At 41.6% G+C, this 21,956-nt stretch overlaps 1 protein-coding gene across 1 annotated transcript in view; it reads left to right on the plus strand.

Moving 5' to 3' along the window:
* Nucleotides 1-5,212: 5,212 nt before the first annotated feature.
* klf13 (Kruppel-like factor 13) overlaps nt 5,213-21,956 on the plus strand; it is a 32,021-nt gene continuing 15,277 nt past the window's right edge. Inside the window, exon 1 of the mRNA XM_034176466.1 lies at nt 5,213-6,052. Coding sequence (XP_034032357.1) covers nt 5,575-6,052 — 478 coding nt within the window. The 5' untranslated portion in view covers nt 5,213-5,574. The remainder of the gene's footprint in view (nt 6,053-21,956) is intronic.

Below are 21,956 nucleotides of genomic sequence, written 5' to 3' on the forward strand. Positions count from 1 at the left end.
AAATTTTATGGTCAACAGTATCAAAAGCAGCACTGAGGTCCAACAGAACAAGCACAGAGATAAGTCCACTGTCCGAAGCCATAAGAAGATCATTTGTAACCTTCACTAATGCTGTTTCTGTACTATGATGAATTCTAAAACCTGACTGAAACTCTTCAAATAGACCATTCCTCTGCAGGTGATCAGTTAGCTGTTTTACAACTACCCTCTCAAGAATCTTTGAGAGAAAAGGAAGGTTGGAGATTGGCCTATAATTAGCTAAGATAGCTGGGTCAAGTGATGGCTTTTTAAGTAATGGTTTAATTACTGCCACCTTAAAGGCCTGTGGTACATAACCAACTAACAAAGATAGATTGATCATATTTAAGATTGAAGCATTAAATAATGGTAGGACTTCCTTGAGCAGCCTGGCAGGAATGGGGTCTAATAAGCATGTTGATGGTTTGGATGAAGTAACTAATGAAAATAACTCAGACAGAACAATCGGAGAGAAAGAGTCTAACCAAATACCGGCATCACTGAAAGCAGCCAAAGATAACGATACATCTTTGGGATGGTTATGAGTAATTTTTTCTCTAATAGTCAAAATTTTGTTAGCAAAGAAAGTCATGAAGTCATTACTAGTTAAAGTTAATGGAATACTCAGCTCAATAGAGCTCTGACTCTTTGTCAGCCTGGCTACAGTGCTGAAAAGAAACCTGGGGTTGTTCTTATTTTCTTCAATTAGTGATGAGTAGAAAGATGTCCTAGCTTCACGAAGGGCTTTCTTATAGAGCAACAAACTCTTTTTCCAGGCTAAGTGAAGATCTTCTAAATTAATGAGACGCCATTTCCTCTCCAACTTACGGGTTATCTGCTTTAAGCTACGAGTTTGTGAGTTATACCACGGAGTCAGACACTTCTGATTTAAAGCTCTCTTTTTCAGAGGAGCTACAGCATCCAAAGTTGTCTTCAATGAGGATGTAAAACTATTGACAAGATACTCTAACTCCCTTACAGAGTTTAGGTAGCTACTCTGCTCTGTGTTGGTATATGACATTAGAGAACATAAAGAAGGAATCATATCCTTAAACCTAGTTACAGCGCTTTCTGAAAGACTTCTAGTGTAATGAAACTTATTCCCCACTGCAGGGTAGTCCATCAGGGTAAATGTAAATGTTATTAAAAAATGATCAGACAAAAGGGAGTTTTCAGGGAATACTGTTAAGTCTTCTATTTCCATACCATAAGTCAGAACAAGATCTAAAATATGATTAAAGTGGTGGGTGGACTCATTTACTTTTTGAGCAAAGCCGATAGAGTCTAATAATAGATTAAATGCAGTGTTGAGGCTGTCATTCTCAGCATCTGTGTGGATGTTAAAATCGCCCACTATAATTATCTTATCTGAGCTAAGCACTAAGTCAGACAAAAGGTCTGAAAATTCACAGAGAAACTCACAGTAACGACCAGGTGGACGATAGATAATAACAAATAAAACTGGTTTTTGGGACTTCCAATTTGGATGGACAAGACTAAGAGACAAGCTTTCAAATGAATTAAAGCTCTGTCTAGGTTTTTGATTAATTAATAAGCTGGAATGGAAGATTGCTGCTAATCCTCCGCCCCGGCCCGTGCTACGAGCATTCTGACAGTTAGTGTGACTCGGGGGTGTTGACTCATTTAAACTAACATATTCATCCTGCTGTAACCAAGTTTCTGTTAGGCAGAATAAATCAATACGTTGATCAATTATTATATCATTTACCAACAGGGACTTAGAAGAAAGAGACCTAATGTTTAATAGACCACATTTAACTGTTTTAGTCTGTGGTGCAATTGAAGGTGCTATATTATTTTTTCTTTTTGAATTTTTATGCTTAAATAGATTTTTGCTAGTTATTGGTGGTCTGGGAGCAGGCACCGTCTCTACGGGGATGGGGTAATAGGGGGATGGCAGGGGGAGAGAAGCTGCAGAGAGGTGTATAAGACCACAGCTCTGCCTCCTGGTCCCAACGCTAGACAGTCACAGTTTGGAGGATCCCAAAAAATTGGCCAGATTTCTAGAAATGAGAGCTGCTCCCTCTAAAGTGGGATGGATGCCGTCACTCCTAACAAGACCAGGTTTTCCCCAGAAGCTTTGCCAATTATCAATGAAGCCCACCTCATTTTTTGGACACCACTCAGACAGCCAGCAATTCAAGGAGAACATGCGGCTAAACATGTCACTCCCGGTCTGATTGGGGAGGGGCCCAGAGAAAACAACAGAGTCCGACATTGTTTTTGCAAAGTTACTAGGTCATACTTTGATTTAAAATCACGAATATGAAATGGTAACACCAAATTTTGATATTTTAAGACTCATGAGGACCTTATTATTATGACATGTGCCTCTTTTTCACATGGCGGATGCGTGTTTACTAAGTTGGTTCTACTCCTCCAGCCAATGCAAATGAGTCGGTATCGGTTATTTGGTCACGTGACTTTTACTCAGGATTCTGACATTTTGCTGATTGGCTGAGACAAGCCGCTCTCTGATTGGCTGCAGCCTTTGTTTACAACGTTTCAAACCTCCAAATGTTTTTGGTTGCCGTGCGAATTCCAGACACACAAAGCAAATACCTGGTTTCCATTTTGGTTTGACAGGGGTGAGATAAACTCCCACCCCTGACATTTGCGACATTTTGCAACTAGTTTGTCTCACTTTTCAAGTCTTTCGGTTTATTTTTCACATTTTCGATGGTTACAGCACAGCCAATCACAGAGCGTGGCGTGATAGCCAATAGCGGCCGACGTATCAGATGGACCAATCACAGCCATCTTTTCAAAAACACGCTACCAGTCTCTTTGGTGCCAGTGCTACATGTTTACATACAAGTATCTTCTTCTTTGTCTTTCGGCTGTTCCTGTTAGGGGTCGCCACAGCAGATCAATCGTTTCCATCTCACCCTGTCCTCTGTATCTTCCTTTGTCACACTAACCACCTGCATGTCCTCTCTCAGCACATCCATGAACCTCCTCTTTGGTCTCCCTCTTCTCCTCCTGCCTGGTGGCTCCATCCTCAGCATCCTTCTCCCTATATACCCTGGGTCCCTCCTCTGCACATGTCCAAACCATCTCAATCTCGCCTCTTTGACTTTGTCTCCAAACCGTCCCACCTGAGCTGTCCCTCTGATATGTTCATTCCTAATCTTGTCCATTCTTGTCACTCCCAAAGAGAATCTCAACATCTTCAGCTCTGCCACCTCCAGCTCTGCCTGATGTGTTTTTGTTAGTGCCACTGTCTCTAAACCATACAACATAACTGGTCTCACTACTGTTTTGTAAACTTTCCCCTTCACTCTTGCTGATATTCTTCGGTCACAAATCACTCCTGCCACCTTTCTCCACCCACTCCACCCTGCCTGCACTCTCTTCTTCACCTCTCTACCACACTCTCCATTACTTTGAACAGTTGACCCCAAATATTTAAACTCATCTACTTTCACCACTTCTACTCCTTGTAATTGCACTATTCCACTGGGCTCCCTCTCATTCACACACATGTACTCAGTCTTGCTTCTACTGACTTTCATTCCCCTTCTCTCCAAAGCATATCTCCACTTCTCCAGACTAGACTCAACTTGCTCTCTACTCTCACTACAGATCACAATGTCATCTGCAAACATCATAGTCCATGGGGACTCCTGTCTGATCCCATCTGGCAACCTGTCCATCACCACTGCAAACAAGAAAGGACTCAGAGCTGATCCTTGGTGTAATCCCACCTCCACCTTGAATGAGTCTGTCATTCCGACTGCGCATCTCACCGCTGTCACACTATTCTTGTACATGTCCTGTACTACCCTAACATACTTCTCTGCCACTCCAGACTTCCTCATACAATGCCACAACTCTTCTCTTGGCACCCTATCATAAGCTTTTCTAAGTCCACAAACACACAATGTAACTCTTTCTGTCCTTCTCTGTACTTTTCCAACAGTTTTCTCAGAGCAAACATTGCATCTGTAGTGCTCTTTCTCGGCATGAAACCATATTGCTGCTCACAGATCTTCACCTGTTTTCTAAGCCTAGCTTCTACTACTCTTTCCCATAACTTCATGCTGTGGCTGATCAGCTTTATGCCTGTGTAGTTACTGCAGCTCTGCACATCACCCTTGTTCTTGAACATAGGAACCAGCACACTTCGTCTCCACTCCTCAGGCATCCTCTCACATTTTATTAAACAATCTGGTTAGAAACTCTACTGCTATCTCTCCTAGATATTTCCATGCCTCCATTGGAATGTCATCTGGACCAACTGCCTTTCCACTCTTCATCAGCTTCACAGCAGCCCTCACTTCTTCCTTGCTAATCTCTTTTACTTCCTGATTTACTCTCACCACATCATCCAGCCTTTTCTCTCGCTCATTTTCTTTATTCAACTCTTCGAAATATTCCCTCCACCTTCTCAGCACACACTCCTCACTTGTCAGCACATTACCATGTGCATCTTTTACCACCCTAACCTGCTGCACATCCTTTCCAGCTCTGTCCCTTTGTCTGGCCAATCGGTACAAGTCCTTTTCTCCTTCCTTACTATTCAACTTCTTGTACAGCTCGCAATATGCCTTTTCCTTTGCTTTTGCCACTTCTCTTCTCGCCTTACGCCGCATCTCCTTGTACTCCTGTCTACTTTCTTCATCTCTCCGACTATCCCAAAACTTTTTCGCCAGCCTCTTTCTCCTTATGCTTTCCTGGACCTCTTCATTCCACCACCAAGTCTCCTCGTCTTCCTTCCACTGTCCAGATGTAATACCCAGTACTGCCCTAGCTGTCTCCCTCACCACATCCGCAGTACTCTTCCAATTGTCCAAAATTGCTTCCCCTCCAACTAGTGCTTCTCTCACCTGCTTGCTAAATTTCACACAACAGTCTTCCTCCTTCAGCTTCCACCATCTGATCCTAATTATGGGATATTAAGTCAATTAAAGGGACGCTAACTATCTTGTAATGCTAAAGCATTATTAATAATTTGACATATTTTCCTTATAATTATGTAGTAATCACGTTTTATAACCTCCTAAAATGTGATTTAGTCGCCTGTGGAGCCGGTGAAATATTATTGCCTTTTCTCTAATATAACTGTGGATTTGGGGAAACTTGGAAGTAACTCGTGCTGTGTGGTGCGTTCAGGGACCGTCATCGACCAATCGCGTGCGGCCTCCGTGATGATGCTGCGGAGCGCTGCCGGTCGACACGCCCCCAGCATGGATACAAGCAGCAGAACAGGCGCTCAGGAGGCGATACTAAAGCTGGGGAGCAAGAGAAGAGGAGCCGCAATGGGAGTTAACGCCTCCAAGTTTGTGGAGTTCCTGTTGCCAGCGTCGTCGCACTAAACAAAGACTTTAGTCTCCGAGGAGGCCCGTCTGCGTTTGTGTCCGAGGCGTTTCTCTCGCAGGATGTTGACGACATCGGATCAAAAAGTCAGTTCTCTTTGATGAGAGCGACCTCCTCCTCCTTCACCTCCTCCTCACACAAAGGGTACAAGTAGTTTGCTCACCCGTCACCATCATTTTTTTTATTTTTAGGTTTGTTTTTAATTTGTATTTTTGAATGTCATTGAGGAGCAGAAGGGGCCGTTTCAAAGACAAAATGGATCACTTTGCAGCAGAGTGCCTTGTTTCAATGTCCAGCCGTGCAATTGTTCACGCTCCTAAAGGCAACCGGGAGATTAAACCAGAAATACCGACCTCCTCAAGGAGCGGAGAGGACATGAAAGAGCCCCTGGTCAGAGACAACTCCTCTCTGTTTGTGGTGGCGCGGATTCTGGCGGATTTTAACCAACAGACTCCCAACAATGTTGCCGAGCAGGCAAAAATAAAGGAGGAGAGCACGCCGATCCTGATAGATGATGGAAACTCTGCCACACCTACCGCCGTCTGCGAGCCTGCTCTCAAACAAAGAGGCAAAAGATCCAGAGGTCGATTCGAGCAGGAATCACCTCAGAAAAAGCACAAATGCCACTATTCAGGTTGTGAAAAAGTTTATGGCAAATCGTCCCACCTCAAAGCCCATCTAAGGACGCACACAGGTCAGTAGAAGGAAATTCAAGGCAAATGAAAAAAAAAGTCAGTTTCATTCGCTGTGCTGAACTTTAAGTAGTTTCTATGACAATGGACTGAATTATTCAAACTGAGGTTAAAAATATAAGGTTTCTCTTTGCAGCACGTGTCACATTTGAAACCACCTGATCTGTGCACATTTGGCCGCGATTATTCGTTATGTTGTTGCGTTAACTTTGCAAAAATGTTTTAATTTCGAGGGGAGGGAGTCGACAATAAGTGCCACTCCCACTCCAGTCCAAGCTTTGTCACAGTTTTTCTCCTTGCACCCCCCCCCCCCCCCCTTTCTGCAAAGAGCTGCATGTGCAAACTGTAATGCAAATGCACAAACACTGCACGGATCACATTTCCAGCATTCTCAGTGTGCATTAATTAAAATTTTGAGGGGTTTTTCTGCAGCAGCGAACAGTGTTCTCCAGCATTATGTTGTCAATGCACATCACCTTTCCCAGTGTTTTCCAGATTAGCATGCAAAACGAAGGGGGGGAAAAGTTTTCGAAATCAATCTGGTAAGAGTGCCATCACACTGCTGAGAGAAAAGCTGTCAGACAGGATCCACATCACTGCTGTGTCACAGTTGACCTTCTCGAACTGCAAGTCCCCTGTATGTGTTCATTGCATTCCGCAAGATAGACTTAAAGGGGGGGGGTGTAGATTGAATGCAAGTGGGGGGGGGGGGGTTTGATGAGAGCGGTGCAGTCGCCTGTCTGCCCAAAGGCTTTTGTTGTGATGTGCCACACCCCCGCCAGACAGACTGCCAGCTGATCTGGCCAGCAACAGACTCAGCTAGCTGAGCCTAGACTGAGGAGGAGCCTCCCTTTGCACACTGCAGCTCATGCACACTTGTTTTTGTCACTTTGGAGGACATTGTGTTGACTTGCATCAATTCCCTCTAGACTTGGATGAACATTTTTTTATGTCCGACCCCTGATTTGACCCAAAACCAAAGTCATAAACCTAAAAATTGAGGGAGGACATTTGCCACAGACTGGCTTTTTTTTTTTTGTGCCAAACTGGAATGTGATTCCCCACAATATAATTGCAAAACAGATTCTTGTCCCCACAATACAGTGTGTGTGTGTGTGTGTGTGTGTGTGTGTGTGTGTGTGTGTGTGTGTGTGTGTGTATAGACACACACACTTACAGAGTGTGTTAGGCCACAACAGAGAAGTGTAATTCAGGAGCACTTTGTACATACTGTACCCATCTTTGACTGACAGAAATAGCTGCAGTAACATAACTTTTGACACAGACTTGATGGTTTTTTTTTTTTTTTTTGTATAAAATAATCCATTGTAAATCAGTATAGCTACATTGTCTGTCTGCATCACATGGATTTCGTTTGGCATAAAGTACAAACTCACTGTTCAATATCACAGACATTGTAGAGTATTTTTTAAACAACGGACATAATAATCTATGATATTGTTGTGTTTTCATTCTAACTTTTTAAATTATGAAGGGCATGTCGCCACAAATGGGTTGGGATGGATACAGTCACTTCCGGCGAAGTGGCCAATCTGAAGGTGAGAATTCGTACCTCTGTGACTGGCCGCCCGATGAAAACAAGCTCGGGCTGCATTGGTTGTCTATTGAAATCAGCTGGTTTTGTTTGGTCTCTAACTTGCTTCTAACAGCCAGCTGACGGCTCTCACTGCCTGAAACGACGAGATTTATACACCAAGCTGACCTGAAATAAACCATTGTACATTAAATTGACTTTGTCAAGTCTGACCCCTTTGAAAAGTGACCAAATTACCATAATTAATTTAATTATGATTAAATCATTAATCATAATTAATTTAATTATGATTAAATTAATTATGTGTTTGTGTTGAGCTTGGTGATGTTTTCCGTGTAAAGTCCGTGGCAACCCATTTATCCTCATCTAAATTAGGGAATAACCCTGTTGTGTCTGATGATTTGCGGACGTTAACGCTGGATTTTATGGTCACAGATTGAGATTTACCGGTGATGTGTTAGCAAAGCTGGTGTCCAGACCGAACGGTCTCCCCTAAAAATCATTCCGCCCTGCCTTCACTGTGCATGCGTCATTAGCTGTGGTTTACTGATTATCACCTTGTTTCTGCTTAAAACTGCACTCCAGTCATCATCTATCTCAGCGACAGATATCTGAAGCTTTTGTGCAACAATCATTTCCACATAAATTCAGCATTATTTCGTCATAAAAGACTGAGGAAGTGATTAGAGTACTGCGGCTACACAAGCTGCTATCTGAGGCGTTCACTGCTCGTTGGTCATTTCAAAGCGTCACTGAGTTTCGCTTCGTTTCTGGTTAAAACTGAACTGAACTTCTGAACTGCTTGAGCACCACCTGTGATGTAACTGACAGAGTGAAGAGGCCAGCAACAGCATAAAAATCTGCATGTAAACACACATACATATGTGTGTATGTATGTATATTATACCAATAATGATTGTTTGAGTTCAACGGTACGAATATTTCATGAGGTGAAAGCTGGAACATACCATTCAACGAGACAAATTAGCACCGTCAGTTAGCTCCTCCATCAATTAGCCCCTCCAAATTGTCGTCCATCAGCAAAACAAACTCCACATGTTTGGCTAAATGCTGCCTGCAGTAGTGGACGGGGTTCACAAACGTATGGAACCAAATTTGAATGCTAAATGGAACTAAATTGCACTCTAAATGCAACGCAGCACAAATTGTATGAATAATCCATGTGTTATGCTGTTATGTAATATACAAATGTGTGTGTGTGTGTGTGTGTGTATATATATATATATATATATATATATATATATATATATATATATATATATTAGGGATGTGAATCTTACAACAACTCACGATTCAATTCGATTCCGATTCTTGGGGTGGCGATTCGATTCAGAATCGATTTTTGATTGAAAGAGCTCTGAGAAATAGTTATATTACTTAAATAATGTTTATGTTTAAGAAAATGCAGCTTTACAAGGTTAATCAAGATGTAAATTTACTTATCTGCTTTGCTCGTTCAGAGTTGGCTGGCAGTTTAGCGAAGTGATGGAGTGTGCGCTGGTCAGTAGTTGGCAGAGACCGCTTCTCTACTTTTTTTAGCTCTGGGTGATGGCCTCGCATGTGGGCTTATGGATTTGAAGTGTTTCCGAAGTACTTGACTTTCATTTTGCAGATTTTGCACACTGCATAAGTCACATCAAGCTCCTTCTTACACAGCAAATAATAAAATCCAAAACGCGCCCAAACATTTGCCTTCAGCAAAAACGGTGCTGGCTGAATTAGCTCTTCGTCCGCCATGCTAAGCTGCAGCTCACGAATGTTTGAAGCACACCAGACCCTCCCCTCGCGGGGACGCTGTAGTACGGAGGCCGTTGCTTGACAAACAGTACACACAGCGAGTAAGCAAGAAAATATTTAAAAAAATGCTTTTTAAAAATCGATTCTTGGACATTTTGGATCGATTCAGAATCTTAATAAATAAGAATCGCGATTCGGACGTGAATCGATTTTTTCCGGCACCCCTAATATATATATATATACTGGGGGGAAGCGCTGAACTACTTGAGCACCACCTGTGTTGTAACTGATAGAGTGGCAAGAGCAGCAACAGCATAAAAATGACTACTTGACATGCAGCCAATAACCCTTTCATAACCGGAATATTAGCAATGACAAAGTTGCGCACGGGCATGTAAACACCCGCAAAAACCCAAATATTTTAAAAACCCAAATATGACCCCTGGGTTACTCCTTTTCTAACCCGAATATCAGGTCATATAAAGTCGCATCGGGTTATCCCCATAGAAAGGAACATTGTTTTGTGTTCTGCGCATGTCCTATCCACAAGGAATCTTGGTCTTTTGAGTACGGCAACTACTGGTATGCAGCGCTCGCAATCCACCGGACACCGCAGAAGCAGAGGTAAACAAGCATGGGGAAATCCAGACGCGGCAGCACAGCACCACACTTTTGGACCGAGAAGGAAACCGAATACTTCATTAGTATTGTGAAAGACATGAATATAATGTCTTTTATTGACGGTAGAAAGATGAAGAAGAAATGGAAATGACGCATAGTTGCGTCATGACGTTCTCCGCGCGTCTGGACATTGTTTAGATGGGGATATTCCAAATGATACCAGTGACCATGTATACAGGAGTAACTCTGTCTGCTTAAGCATGTAAACGGGTTATTCCTAATGATTCAGAAACCGGAATATTGACCTTATCCCTAATATTAACGGCATGTAAACGTAGTCGCTGTGACTGTAAACACACACACGGGTGATTCTTAGACTACGGGCACTTATTATGTCATTTGATCATATTGTATGAAAAACAGAAAAAAGGGGAAATTTCACACTTTCATAGTTATCTTTACAATGAAAGTGTGTTAAGAAATTTGTTCTAGTAGTCTAAGATGACTTTTTCACCTTTTTTCAGCATCATTATATGCAAATATTGCCGTTTTGTGTTTGTCCCACACCCAGACTTTTGATCTTCAATGATAAAATGAATGGTAAAGAAACGTTTTTTCTAATGTTTTAAAATATCTCTGAATAAAATATCAGTAAAATAATCAAAACATAATTGGGGTATTCAGTGTCATACAACTGTTGTGATTTTTTTAAACAAAATGTAGTTGTCCCACACTATTGCCGTAATTTCCACCACAACACTGTAATGTCCCTTTAAACAGTTTGTATGAAAGATTGTTTGGGTAGTTTCTATGGAGATAAACAGTGACATCAGAGCACATGTATATAGCGCCAAATCACAACAAACAGTTGCCCCAAGGCGCTTTATATTGTAAGGCAATGGTGTGGTGGAAATTACATTTACAAGGCCAATAGTGCCCGTAGTTAAAGAATCACCCACGTGTGTGTATATATATATATATAAAACATATCATTCTGCTTAGAATTTTGGGGGGAATAAACAGGTGTGTAAACACAACAGGCAATATCCCGGTCAGAAAAAAGAACAGGGTTCTCTTCATGCATCACTTGACAAGTTGAAACGGTAACCGTCATGACAGGCCTGGCTCCACTGATGTATATATAAACTGTTCCAAGAACAGATTGCCATACTTTCCATTCAGTTCTAACACTGGGTAGTACACATAATTGACCTATAGATGAATATCTTATTGTTTGAATCATGAACAAGCTTGCCTGCTAGCCTGGTTAAGGTAACACAGCAACTTCTCATGCTAGTTAATGTGGCTAGTTAGCATGCAGCTTGCTGAAAACCAGATGTGTTGAGCTTGTTTGCAAAGCAGTGTCTTCTGCTGATTTTTATTTATCAGCAGGATTAAGTTGTAACCCACTCAGTCAGGTTAGTTTAACCTTACAGTTGTTATTTTTAGATATTTGTTTTAGTTTTAGTTGCTGCACGAGGAGAACAAGGTGGCAGATGCACAGCTCCTAATATGCTGCTACATGGCAAAGCTTCCACCCTCACCTATTTTGCTTGTGTGATCTCCCATAAATTCAGAATTGCATGCTTAAAAAAAGATATTTTCCCCCCCCTTTGGTCGTGGCATTGTTGTTTGTCAAATAAATGCTGAGATAATGAAATTTTAATGCGATATCCACAGTACTTGACTATTATTAGTTCGATTAGTTCCTGGAGAAGTGAAATGTGTCTTAGCACTCAGCTGTGCGCTTATTGCAGTTTTATTGCTGCCTTTCAGCCCAGTGACTATGCAGCGCTTCCTCTTGCCTGCCATTTTTGGTGGAATATGCTTCCAGGCTTTGCTTTGTGATGGGCTTGCGTCCTCTAATTTCTGTTAATAAGGAACGTTTTCAGCTTATTTGTCTGCAGAGAAGTGTGAGTGTGTGTGCGCACAGCACACGGACAGCAGTGCTTTCAGACAGCCAGCCTCCATCAGTCTGTGCTCTTCCCTTCAGCTGCTACCATGTGTGCAGTTTTATTGCTCTGTATTAAACCTGCCCTTTTGTCTCTTTGCCTATTAAGCGCTTCCTTTTGCATGCCTTTCTGTTTGGACACGCTCCAGTCTCTGCTTTTGCTGTTGGTCTGTGCCCAATATATTCTGATAATAATGACTTTTTTCTGGTGATTTGATTGGATCGTCACAGAATGTGGGTCATCTGAGTTCAGCCGGGCCGTCTCAGCCAACCTTGCTGAGCTTTCGGAGCCAGATTCTGGCTCCCTACCTTCAGCCCCGACTAACAGAGCAGAGAGAGAATAGATTCCCGCTCAGACTGTCCTAGCCAAACACAGCTATCTAATTGATGGGGGGGAACTCTGTTATAGGTGCTAAACAAAGAACCAGGGGACCAAGCGTCCTTACTTGACTCCTGTAACGCCCAAAACCTCATCATCGCCGCTTTTCAAATCCTGTTTATGATTTGTCAGAGTGGAGCTGAAACCTGTGTTACATTGTTTCTTTGGCAGGCTATACATAACAAAATCATCCTTGTTATTTGTTCAAAGTGAACTTTTGAACTTCACCCAGTCATAGTTTTGTTTTTAAGTTAAACACAAGCTTTTCATGTGTGCTGGAGTTGTTTTTGTCACATATAATCAGCATCAGATTTGATTTTGGGTTTTCCTCTGCAGCAGTGACGAGAATAAATGCAATGTATTTATTCTGTATTGCAAACAAATAAGAACTCCAAACAACCTTTACTGTGTCACTTACCCCGAGTCAGATTTTACTTGTGGAGGATTTGAGTAATCCATGTCTGGAATTTTGTTTGTGCTGTTCTGGTCACAGCATTAAATATATTAAAATATTATGTTTGGTCAGAAGTTCCAGCTGCTCAACAGTTTTTAATGGGGCAGAGATGGAACATGCTAACAACGGTCTGCAGTGATACCGGCTAACTCCTGGACGTCATCGGTGTTTTTGCACAATAATGTTGTAATTTACCATGCTAACAGCGGTCTGCAGTGATACCGTGATACATTTCTGATGATGTTATAACATCTGACTTTAATTTTTTTAAAACCATAGCATAGGTATAGGTCTCGCTCGCTCTCTCTCCTGTGAGAAAATGCAGTTTTCTTGAAGTTACATTGTATTAATCAGGTGGTGAAGTTGCAGATTGCATTGCATCACTGGTCATGATTTTGTTTCCTTTTACGTTTTTGTTCTTTGGGGTCATGGATCCATGCTCGCTTTCCTTCTCTTGTGATATGCCACGTTTGATCCTCCATTTTATAAAAATGAGGGTTCTCAAAACCTGCTAGCGTGCACAAGCAACCGGTAGACCGTGTATAGGGGAGCAACCACTGATTTCTTGTTTTTTCTTCAATTTTCTGGTCAGACTGCAAAATGTGAAAGATGGAGTAAAGCCACCTTGACACTTGCACAAATTCGATCCCCGCACTGTCGTGCCAGTGCGGCTCGCTTTGTCCCGCTTTTGTCCCACTTGATGCCACATTGTAGAAAATAATAATTTCGCAGCCGATGACGCATTTGCTCTCAGAATTTGGCTGATGAAACCATTCTGTCATGGCTCCCAGAATCACAGAAATTATCTACAGCTACTGCTTGTCTTGTGCGCATTGTGTGGCGGAGAACGCATTTGAAATCATCTCAAAGGTAATTATATATATATATATATATATATATATATATATATATATATATATATATATATATATATATTAGGGGTGTCGGAAAAAATTGATTCACGTCCGAATCGCGATTCTTATTTATTACGATTCTGAATTGATCCAAAATGTCCAAGAATCGATTTTTAAAAAGCATTTTTTTAAAAACATTTTCTTGCTTAGTTGCTGCGTGTTCTGTTTGTCAGGCAACGGCTTCCGTACTACAGCGTCCCTGCGATGGGGGGGGGGTCCGGCGTGCTTCAAACACTCGTGCGCTGCAGAGTTCAGTGGCTGTAGCTTAGCATGGTGGACGAAGAGCTAATTCAGCCAGTACTGTCTTTGCTGAAGGCAAATGTTTGGGTGCATTTTGGATTTTATTATTTGCTGCGTAAGAAGGAGCTTGACATGATTTATGCAGTGTGCAAAATCTGCAAAATGAAAGTCAAGTACTTCGGAAACACTTCAAATCCACAAGCCCACATGCTACGCTATCACCTGGAGCTAAAAGAGGGGAGCAGCATTATCTGCCGACTACTGACCAGCGCTTCGCTAAACTGCCAGCCAACTCTGAACGAGCAAAGCAGATAAGTAAATTTACATCTAGAACCACTTGATTAACCTTGTAAAGCTGCATTTTCTTAAACATAAACATTTTTTAAGTAATATAACTATTTCTCAGAGCTCTTTGAATCAAAAATCGATTCTGAATCGAATTGTCACCCCAAGAATCGGAATCGAATTGAATCGTGAGTTGTTGAACGATTCACATCCCTAATATATGTGTGTATATATATGTGTGTATATATATATATATATATATTAGTAATGGATTGGTGAAACAGTTGCATTTTCATTCCTTCTTATGAATTAGATAATGTATCTGTAAAATTATATTTATTATAGATGTAACATCTCGTCATAATTGTTCATATGCCCTGTGCGCAATGAAAAGCAGTGACACGCAGTGTTTTTGAATCGGTTCACGATTAGGTCACGAAATTAATGCGTGCCGGAAGTTTTTAATATTTCACAATTTTCTTTGCGCACTAGCACACACCCACGCACAGTTCACATGCAGTTTACAACAGTTTACAGCAAGTTTACTCACTGTCATGCATTCTGGGAATCATATTTGTGCAAGTGTCAAGGCACCTTAAGCATGTCCCTTTTAAGCTATTATATCAACTTGGTGCTGCAACATGGCAGCCTCCCTGAGGGGGCCCGGTCCCATGTAGGTATGTGTGGTTCATTCTGAGCCCATGAAAACACATTGATTGGTTGTTATACACTGATGAACAGATGGTTATGAATACTATATTCTATTTTTGCTACTAAACACCTCTTAATCCGTAATCACTAGCTTTAAACTTTGGTTCTTGTGAATGAAATCCAGTCACCAAAAGATGGCTCCATGTGGTTAAATTGTGCATGTCTAGTAGAAACAAAGTATTAGTTAATCTACTTGATCCACAGGATGTAACTGCAACCAAAGAGGAGCTGCCATTTTGTGTGTTGTAATCCTCTAAGGCCAAGCTGCTGCTGCTGCTCCAAAGCATGTGCACGTGGCCCTATACGGTTTCCTGTACATTTAATTTGTGAATAACATTGGAACATAAACCTGATTCTATTGTGATGAAGCAGCCATGCGTGGTTGGCGTTCCTAATGCCGAAAGGGCACCGTCAAGCTGGCTATGCTGTTTTCAACGGCTCATAAGGATCACGTATTCTTTCATCAGCTCTGGAGTAGTTCTGTAAAAGCTGCTCTGTCTATTATTCCTGGCCCCTCCCACCCGCCGCCAGCCTGTAAAGCAGCATAGGTGCTGAAGCGTGTTATGTTGCGAGGCTGAGCCCTGGCCGCAGCCTGTGGTGTGGTGTTGATTACCAGCGGCAGGAAGAGAGGGATCTGGACCTGTGGAACACTGTGCATTTTTCACCTCCACTCTTCAAAGAAACCACCAACCACATCTCGCCTAGGAGGGAGGGATCTACACAATAAAGATGGAGAATATACAGTGCGGCAGGGTGGAGGCGGGGCCAGACACCAGAATAGCCCTTTTCAGTGCCCTCCATTGATGGAGGTCATTTATTCAGCTGCATCTGTAGCTAATCTGATTAACGTTTGACAGGCTGTGACCTCTGCAGCAGCGAACGTTCCTGTGGGTTCAGTACTGGGAGGGTCCCGTCTCAGAGTTTTTCCCCTCTAACAGTGTTCAGCAATGCTTGGAACACGAGCGGAATGACCGAACTCGCAGTGTAGCTGTTGTGTTTTGTCTCTAGCTGCTTCTTGCTCTCTCTGGTATGTAAGATGTGTTCATCATCTCTGCATGATAAATCATATCGCAGCACACCACATCATGCCAGGGCGTGGCCTCCTGCACAAAATGATCAGCACTTGGCAGACACTTTGAGGAAGGAAGGTTTGAGAATTTCTCTCTGAACTGTGAAAATCTTTCTTTCAGGTGTAAGGCTGGAGAGCGGGCTGTAATATTGTTGCGCGCCTCTTAGCAGTGTGGTGAGGCCTCTCTGGATTCAGCAGGGCTGTGGTTCTTTGTTTGCTGGGTAACGGCATTGTTTGTCTCATATATGAGACTCCCGTTAGGGGGATGAGCCGTCTGATGAGGGTATCCTTTGGCCTACCTGCTTCTGTGAACAAACCACACGCAGCCACTAATGGCTGCAGGTGTTGGCACGTCTTAGTTAACCACGTTTAAAAAGATAATGAGGCTGCTGCAGGTGACATTAGTCTACACTCAGGACTACTCAGGGGTGCCCACACTAATGAAAGCAAATGTGATGAGCTAGTCGACACAGTCAAGCCCCATTTCCTCACCCCTGAAGACTTATGGGGTGAACTAATGCATGGGTAAGGGTCCAGGGATCAGACAGTCTGCTGTCTGTCTGTCTGGGGTGAATGTCAGCCACATCATGCAGGGCAGGCCGAGTGACGGTTAGTACGTGCAGGCTGTCTTGATTGAAATGTATTACAGGAGTGCTTCTCCCATTGTGAGCGAGGCTGCTGCTGCAGCTGTTCATAACCTGAGAGCTACTCATCCACAAGGGAACCTCCCAATAAAGACAAAAGATTCTAAATACAGTAGATCAGGTTTTCAGAGCATTCAGCTTCAGCTGGTTGCCTTCATCAATACCTGATCTATCAAAGCGCCCTTTGTTACTCCTGCAAAGGACAGTTGTTTTCTCTTCCGCTTTTTAAACTGAATTTATTTTCCAGGGGTAAGTATTAATATTACATGTAATGCACATAAGTTTAAAAAAAAACAGATTTTTAGAGGACTGTGCACCTTTTTTAGAATGGTATATCTACTCTTACTCAAATTATGTTTGAGCCAGTAATGTACTTTTTGTTTTACTGCATTTTTCTTTAGGGGTCTGTGCTGGATCACAGTATTACTAAAGTGCGACATTTGGTATGACATTCTGGTAATCTCGTCCTCAGTTTTTGATATTTCAGAGCTAGATGTGGCAAGCAGTTAGACTGTTGTTTCTGCAGTGAAAAAACAGTTTGCGTCATTTCGCTGTGTGCAATAAACAAGAGCAGCACATCTGCACATATTTACACTTTGCTTTTCTTTCAAAGTCTGTGTGTGTCCTCTGGCTGTGTTAGCACAGCTAAAACAGAAGCTAAAAGTAGAGCAGCACACATGCAGCGAGTTAAATAAAAATAATTTATATACACTAAGGCTTTGTTTATTTATTTTTTCAAATACACCCAAGGTCTGTTTATGAGGATATAAAAGCTTCTTAACTTGTCAGTCAGGTAGTACATAAATAGGCAAGTGCTCCATTCTTTCTACCCACAGACTGTGTAAGCCAGGAGCTTATCCAGACTGAAAGATAAGGGAACAGCCCCCACAATACCCTACTACTACTACTAATAATAATAACAATAATATTTTTAGCAACTAAAATGTTTTTCGCTATTACTTTATGGCCTACGATTTATTACAATTCTGTATCAAGTTTAGTTGATGAGCCATATAAAACATGTTTACTGAATTTAACTTTTCTGCTTAACTAAAATGGGATGTGAAGCATTCTGTTTTTTAACCAGTATCTAATTGAGGGCATAACTGGGTCTGTTGGGCATTATAGCTGTAAAACTGGGTCCGTTAGGGTGAGGGAAGCCTTAAATATGAAAATGATTCAGACTCTTGGGGTTAGTAATCTTATCAAACAAACATGTGGGGTGATGTCAATTTGGAATAGGGTAAATGCAAAGAAAATGGTAATACAACATACATTAAAGCTATAGGGCAACTAAGCTTTTTAAGATTTAAGGCATAAAAAGAATTTTCACTGGCACCACTATAATTTTATTTATTAGCCTTCAAATAGTGGATTCATAATATGACATCAATACAATCAACATTCATGTAAAGCACACAGTGTTAGCCAAACAGAGTTGAGCGGTACAGTGATGTGTGCTGGCTTGTCTCTCTCTGGCTCCTCCTTCAGCATTGCAGAAAACTGCAGTGTTATGTGTAAATCTACTATGTTTCTCATATATTATGTAAAAGCTAGTGAGTGGACATTAGTATTTCACGGGATGCTTGCTGTGCCTCCCACGAAATACTAATTTCCACTTTTGAGAACTGATCTTCCAAGCTCTGCAAACATGTATTTCATGTTATTTGTAATATAAGGTTATTAATGTTAAAAACAAATTATTGGATGGATGTAGCGTTTGCTGCTGTTACGAGCCCTAACCAGGTAGCAGTACATCCCGCTGTACGTCTGCAAAGGCGTGTGCCGTTTGCTTTTTTCATGTACCGTTTTGAGAATGGAGCGCATTTACGAAAAAAAGTACTTAATTTAGTCATATTTGGAGTCAGTTTCGTTTCAAATGCGCAGTAAGTCTAGTTCAGATGATAAGCGTGGACCCTCTTTTTCTTAAAAGCCTTTATTTTACTCTTTTGTGTCGTGTTGGAAAGCTGTAGCTTTTGATGCTACAGATTAGCTTTTACATGGCTTATGTGCATGCTCTAGTATTCTTCTGTTTTTTTTTCTGGGGACGTTACAGCACTACACACAGGCCTGGCATATGTACTACAATGTTAAACGGAGCTGCGAGGCGCAGAATTTGCCTCAAACATTGTTTGTAATAGAATTATTCAAGTTACTCAACTAATCGTTTCAGCCCTAGTGTAATGTAATTAGTGCCATTGTCTTCTTAGATGCACAGGTATTAAACACAAACGTTTAGGCTTTTAGGTTCCTAGTTTGTAAGAAAAATGTAAGTTGACTTTCTGGAGGCAGGGGTCCACGCTAGTGGCCTTTACAGATCTACGCTCAAACGCATGGCAGGATGACACCTCCTGTAGACTGGAGAAGGATGAGCTGGTTGTTTTTATTGTGTTTTAAATTTTTAATTGTTTTTTATGTTGTGAAGCTCCTTGAGACGATTTTGTCGTGAATTGGAGCTATGTAAATTAATAAATTTGAATTTGAATTTTGACATCAGTGAGGAGACAAACAAAATGGAGACAACGTTATTGTAAAAACCAATGTTTGCTCGGGATATGCCGCACATTCTCAAATACGCCCACAGTACATTTTATATGTTGTGTTCAGCCTTGATGTTTTCGTCAGGACGCCGTCAGTGCAAACTCTGCTAGACGTGACACATTTTGGAAGCATTTGCAAAGGTTAAGAGCTTGTAGGCGAAAATGGAGATTTTATTTCAGTTTTTATTTCATGAAAAAATATTTTCGTCTCGTCTCTTTTTATCAATAATAATGCATGTTAATGTCGTCTTAGTCAGCGTTTTAGAACACTGAAGTATTGTCATCATCTCATTTTCATCATGAAAAAAATGGTTGTTGATGAAGATATTTCATCTCGTCTCATCTAATGAAATTAACACGACCAGGTATCTGGGTGTCTTTTGTTGGTGTACGTGTAAAAATGTTTTGAAAATCTCTATGGTGTGGAGGGGAGTGTTCTCACTCCTCACTCACTGGCTATGCCCATGTCACAGACTGACATTTTATTTTATTTTTGCGTTGGCCCCGTGTTATGAAACGACTCATGGTGACGTGTGTGATTAAAATAGAGGTGTTGAGTATTTTATGTTAAGCAGTGAGATAATGTACTTTTAAAACATGCAGTGAATGGTAAAATGGACTGCATTTATATAGCGCTTTTCCATCTGCATCAGATGTTCAAAACGCTTTACAAATAATGCCTCACATTCACCCCGATGTCAGGGTGCTGCCATACAAGGTACTTGCTACACACTGGGAGCAACTAGGGGATTAAGGACCTTGCCCAAGGGCCCTTAGTGATTTTCCTGTCAAGCTGGCATTTGAACCGAAGATCCTCTGGTCTCAAGCCCAATGCTTAACCACAAGATCATCACCTCCCGCAGTGTACTGTGTTAAACGCAGTCACAGCGCTGCGTATCTTTTCATCCAGCGACACTGCGTATATCAGTTGAGGTGAGGGGAAACGCGCACGGATTCAGAAAATTGAGTTTCATTGTCTGAAATCGATCAATCAAAAAACACTTCTGCATCCCCAGGAACATCACAGATTGATGTTTTTGATGAGATTTCATTATAAATGGGCATGACAATTAACTTACCACATCAGGCAAGATGGATTTACTCGCCAGTGTGGAGCAGACAAGTGTTACTGTTGAGGCCTGCAAGACTTCGGAGGCTGTCTGCTTTTAACATGAGCAGTTCACATAAACGCATGAATGCATTTTCCTCACTCGCACTGGCTTTACAAATCACAGCTCAACCGCTCTCTTGTTTGCACTCGGGGTCGCCACAGCAAATCCGAGGTGGATCTGCATGTTGAATTGGCACAAGTTTTACGCCGGATAACCTTCCTGACGCAACTCCACATTAAGAAATGTGACAGGGGTGGGGTTTGAACAGGGGACCCTTCTGCACTGAAGCCAAATGCACTTGGCCACCACCATCATCATGCCATCCCCTTCATGAGAGAACCGCAAGACAGTTCAGGTCTACGGTTGAAAAAAGTAAATTGTACTTTGAGTCTTGTACAGTGCCTTTATTGCCATAGGTATTAAAGGCACTGCGCTGCGGTGGTTTGAATCATATTTATCTAATAGATTACAATTTGTTCATGTAAATGGGGAATCTTCTTCACAGACTAAGGTTAATTATGGAGTTCCACAAGGTTCTGTGCTAGGACCAATTTTATTCACTTTATACATGCTTCCCTTAGGCAGTATTATTAGACGGTATTGCTTAAATTTTCATTGTTACGCAGATGATACCCAGCTTTATCTATCCATGAAGCCAGAGGACACACACCAATTAGCTAAACTGCAGGATTGTCTTACAGACATAAAGACATGGATGACCTCTAATTTCCTGCTTTTAAACTCAGATAAAACTGAAGTTATTGTACTTGGCCCCACAAATCTTAGAAACATGGTGTCTAACCAGATCCTTACTCTGGATGGCATTACCCTGACCTCTAGTAATACTGTGAGAAATCTTGGAGTCATTTTTGATCAGGATATGTCATTCAAAGCGCATATTAAACAAATATGTAGGACTGCTTTTTTGCATTTACGCAATATCTCTAAAATTAGAAAGGTCTTGTCTCAGAGTGATGCTGAAAAACTAATTTATGCATTTATTTCCTCTAGGCTGGACTATTGTAATTCATTATTATCAGGTTGTCCTAAAAGTTCCCTAAAAAGCCTTCAGTTAATTCAAAATGCTGCAGCTAGAGTACTAACGGGGACTAGAAGGAGAGAGCATATCTCACCCATATTGGCCTCTCTTCATTGGCTTCCTGTTAATTCTAGAATAGAATTTAAAATTCTTCTTCTTACTTATAAGGTTTTGAATAATCAGGTCCCATCTTATCTTAGGGACCTCATAGTACCATATCACCCCAATAGAACGCTTCGCTCTCAGACTGCAGGCTTACTTGTAGTTCCTAGGGTTTGTAAGAGTAGAATGGGAGGCAGAGCCTTCAGCTTTCAGGCTCCTCTCCTGTGGAACCAGCTCCCAATTCAGATCAGGGCAGACAGACACCCTCTCTACTTTTAAGATTAGGATTAAAACTTTCCTTTTTGCTAAAGCTTATAGTTAGGGCTGGATCAGGTGACCCTGAACCATCCCTTAGTTATGCTGCTATAGACTTAGACTGCTGGGGGGTTCCCATGATGCACTGAGTGTTTCTTTCTCTTTTTGCTCTGTATGCACCACTCTGCATTTAATCATTAGTGATTGATCTCTGCTCCCCTCCACAGCATGTCTTTTTCCTGGTTCTCTCCCTCAGCTCCAACCAGTCCCAGCAGAA

Source organism: Thalassophryne amazonica, chromosome 8, assembly GCF_902500255.1.
Source record: "Thalassophryne amazonica chromosome 8, fThaAma1.1, whole genome shotgun sequence".
Lineage (NCBI taxonomy): Eukaryota > Metazoa > Chordata > Actinopteri > Batrachoidiformes > Batrachoididae > Thalassophryne > Thalassophryne amazonica.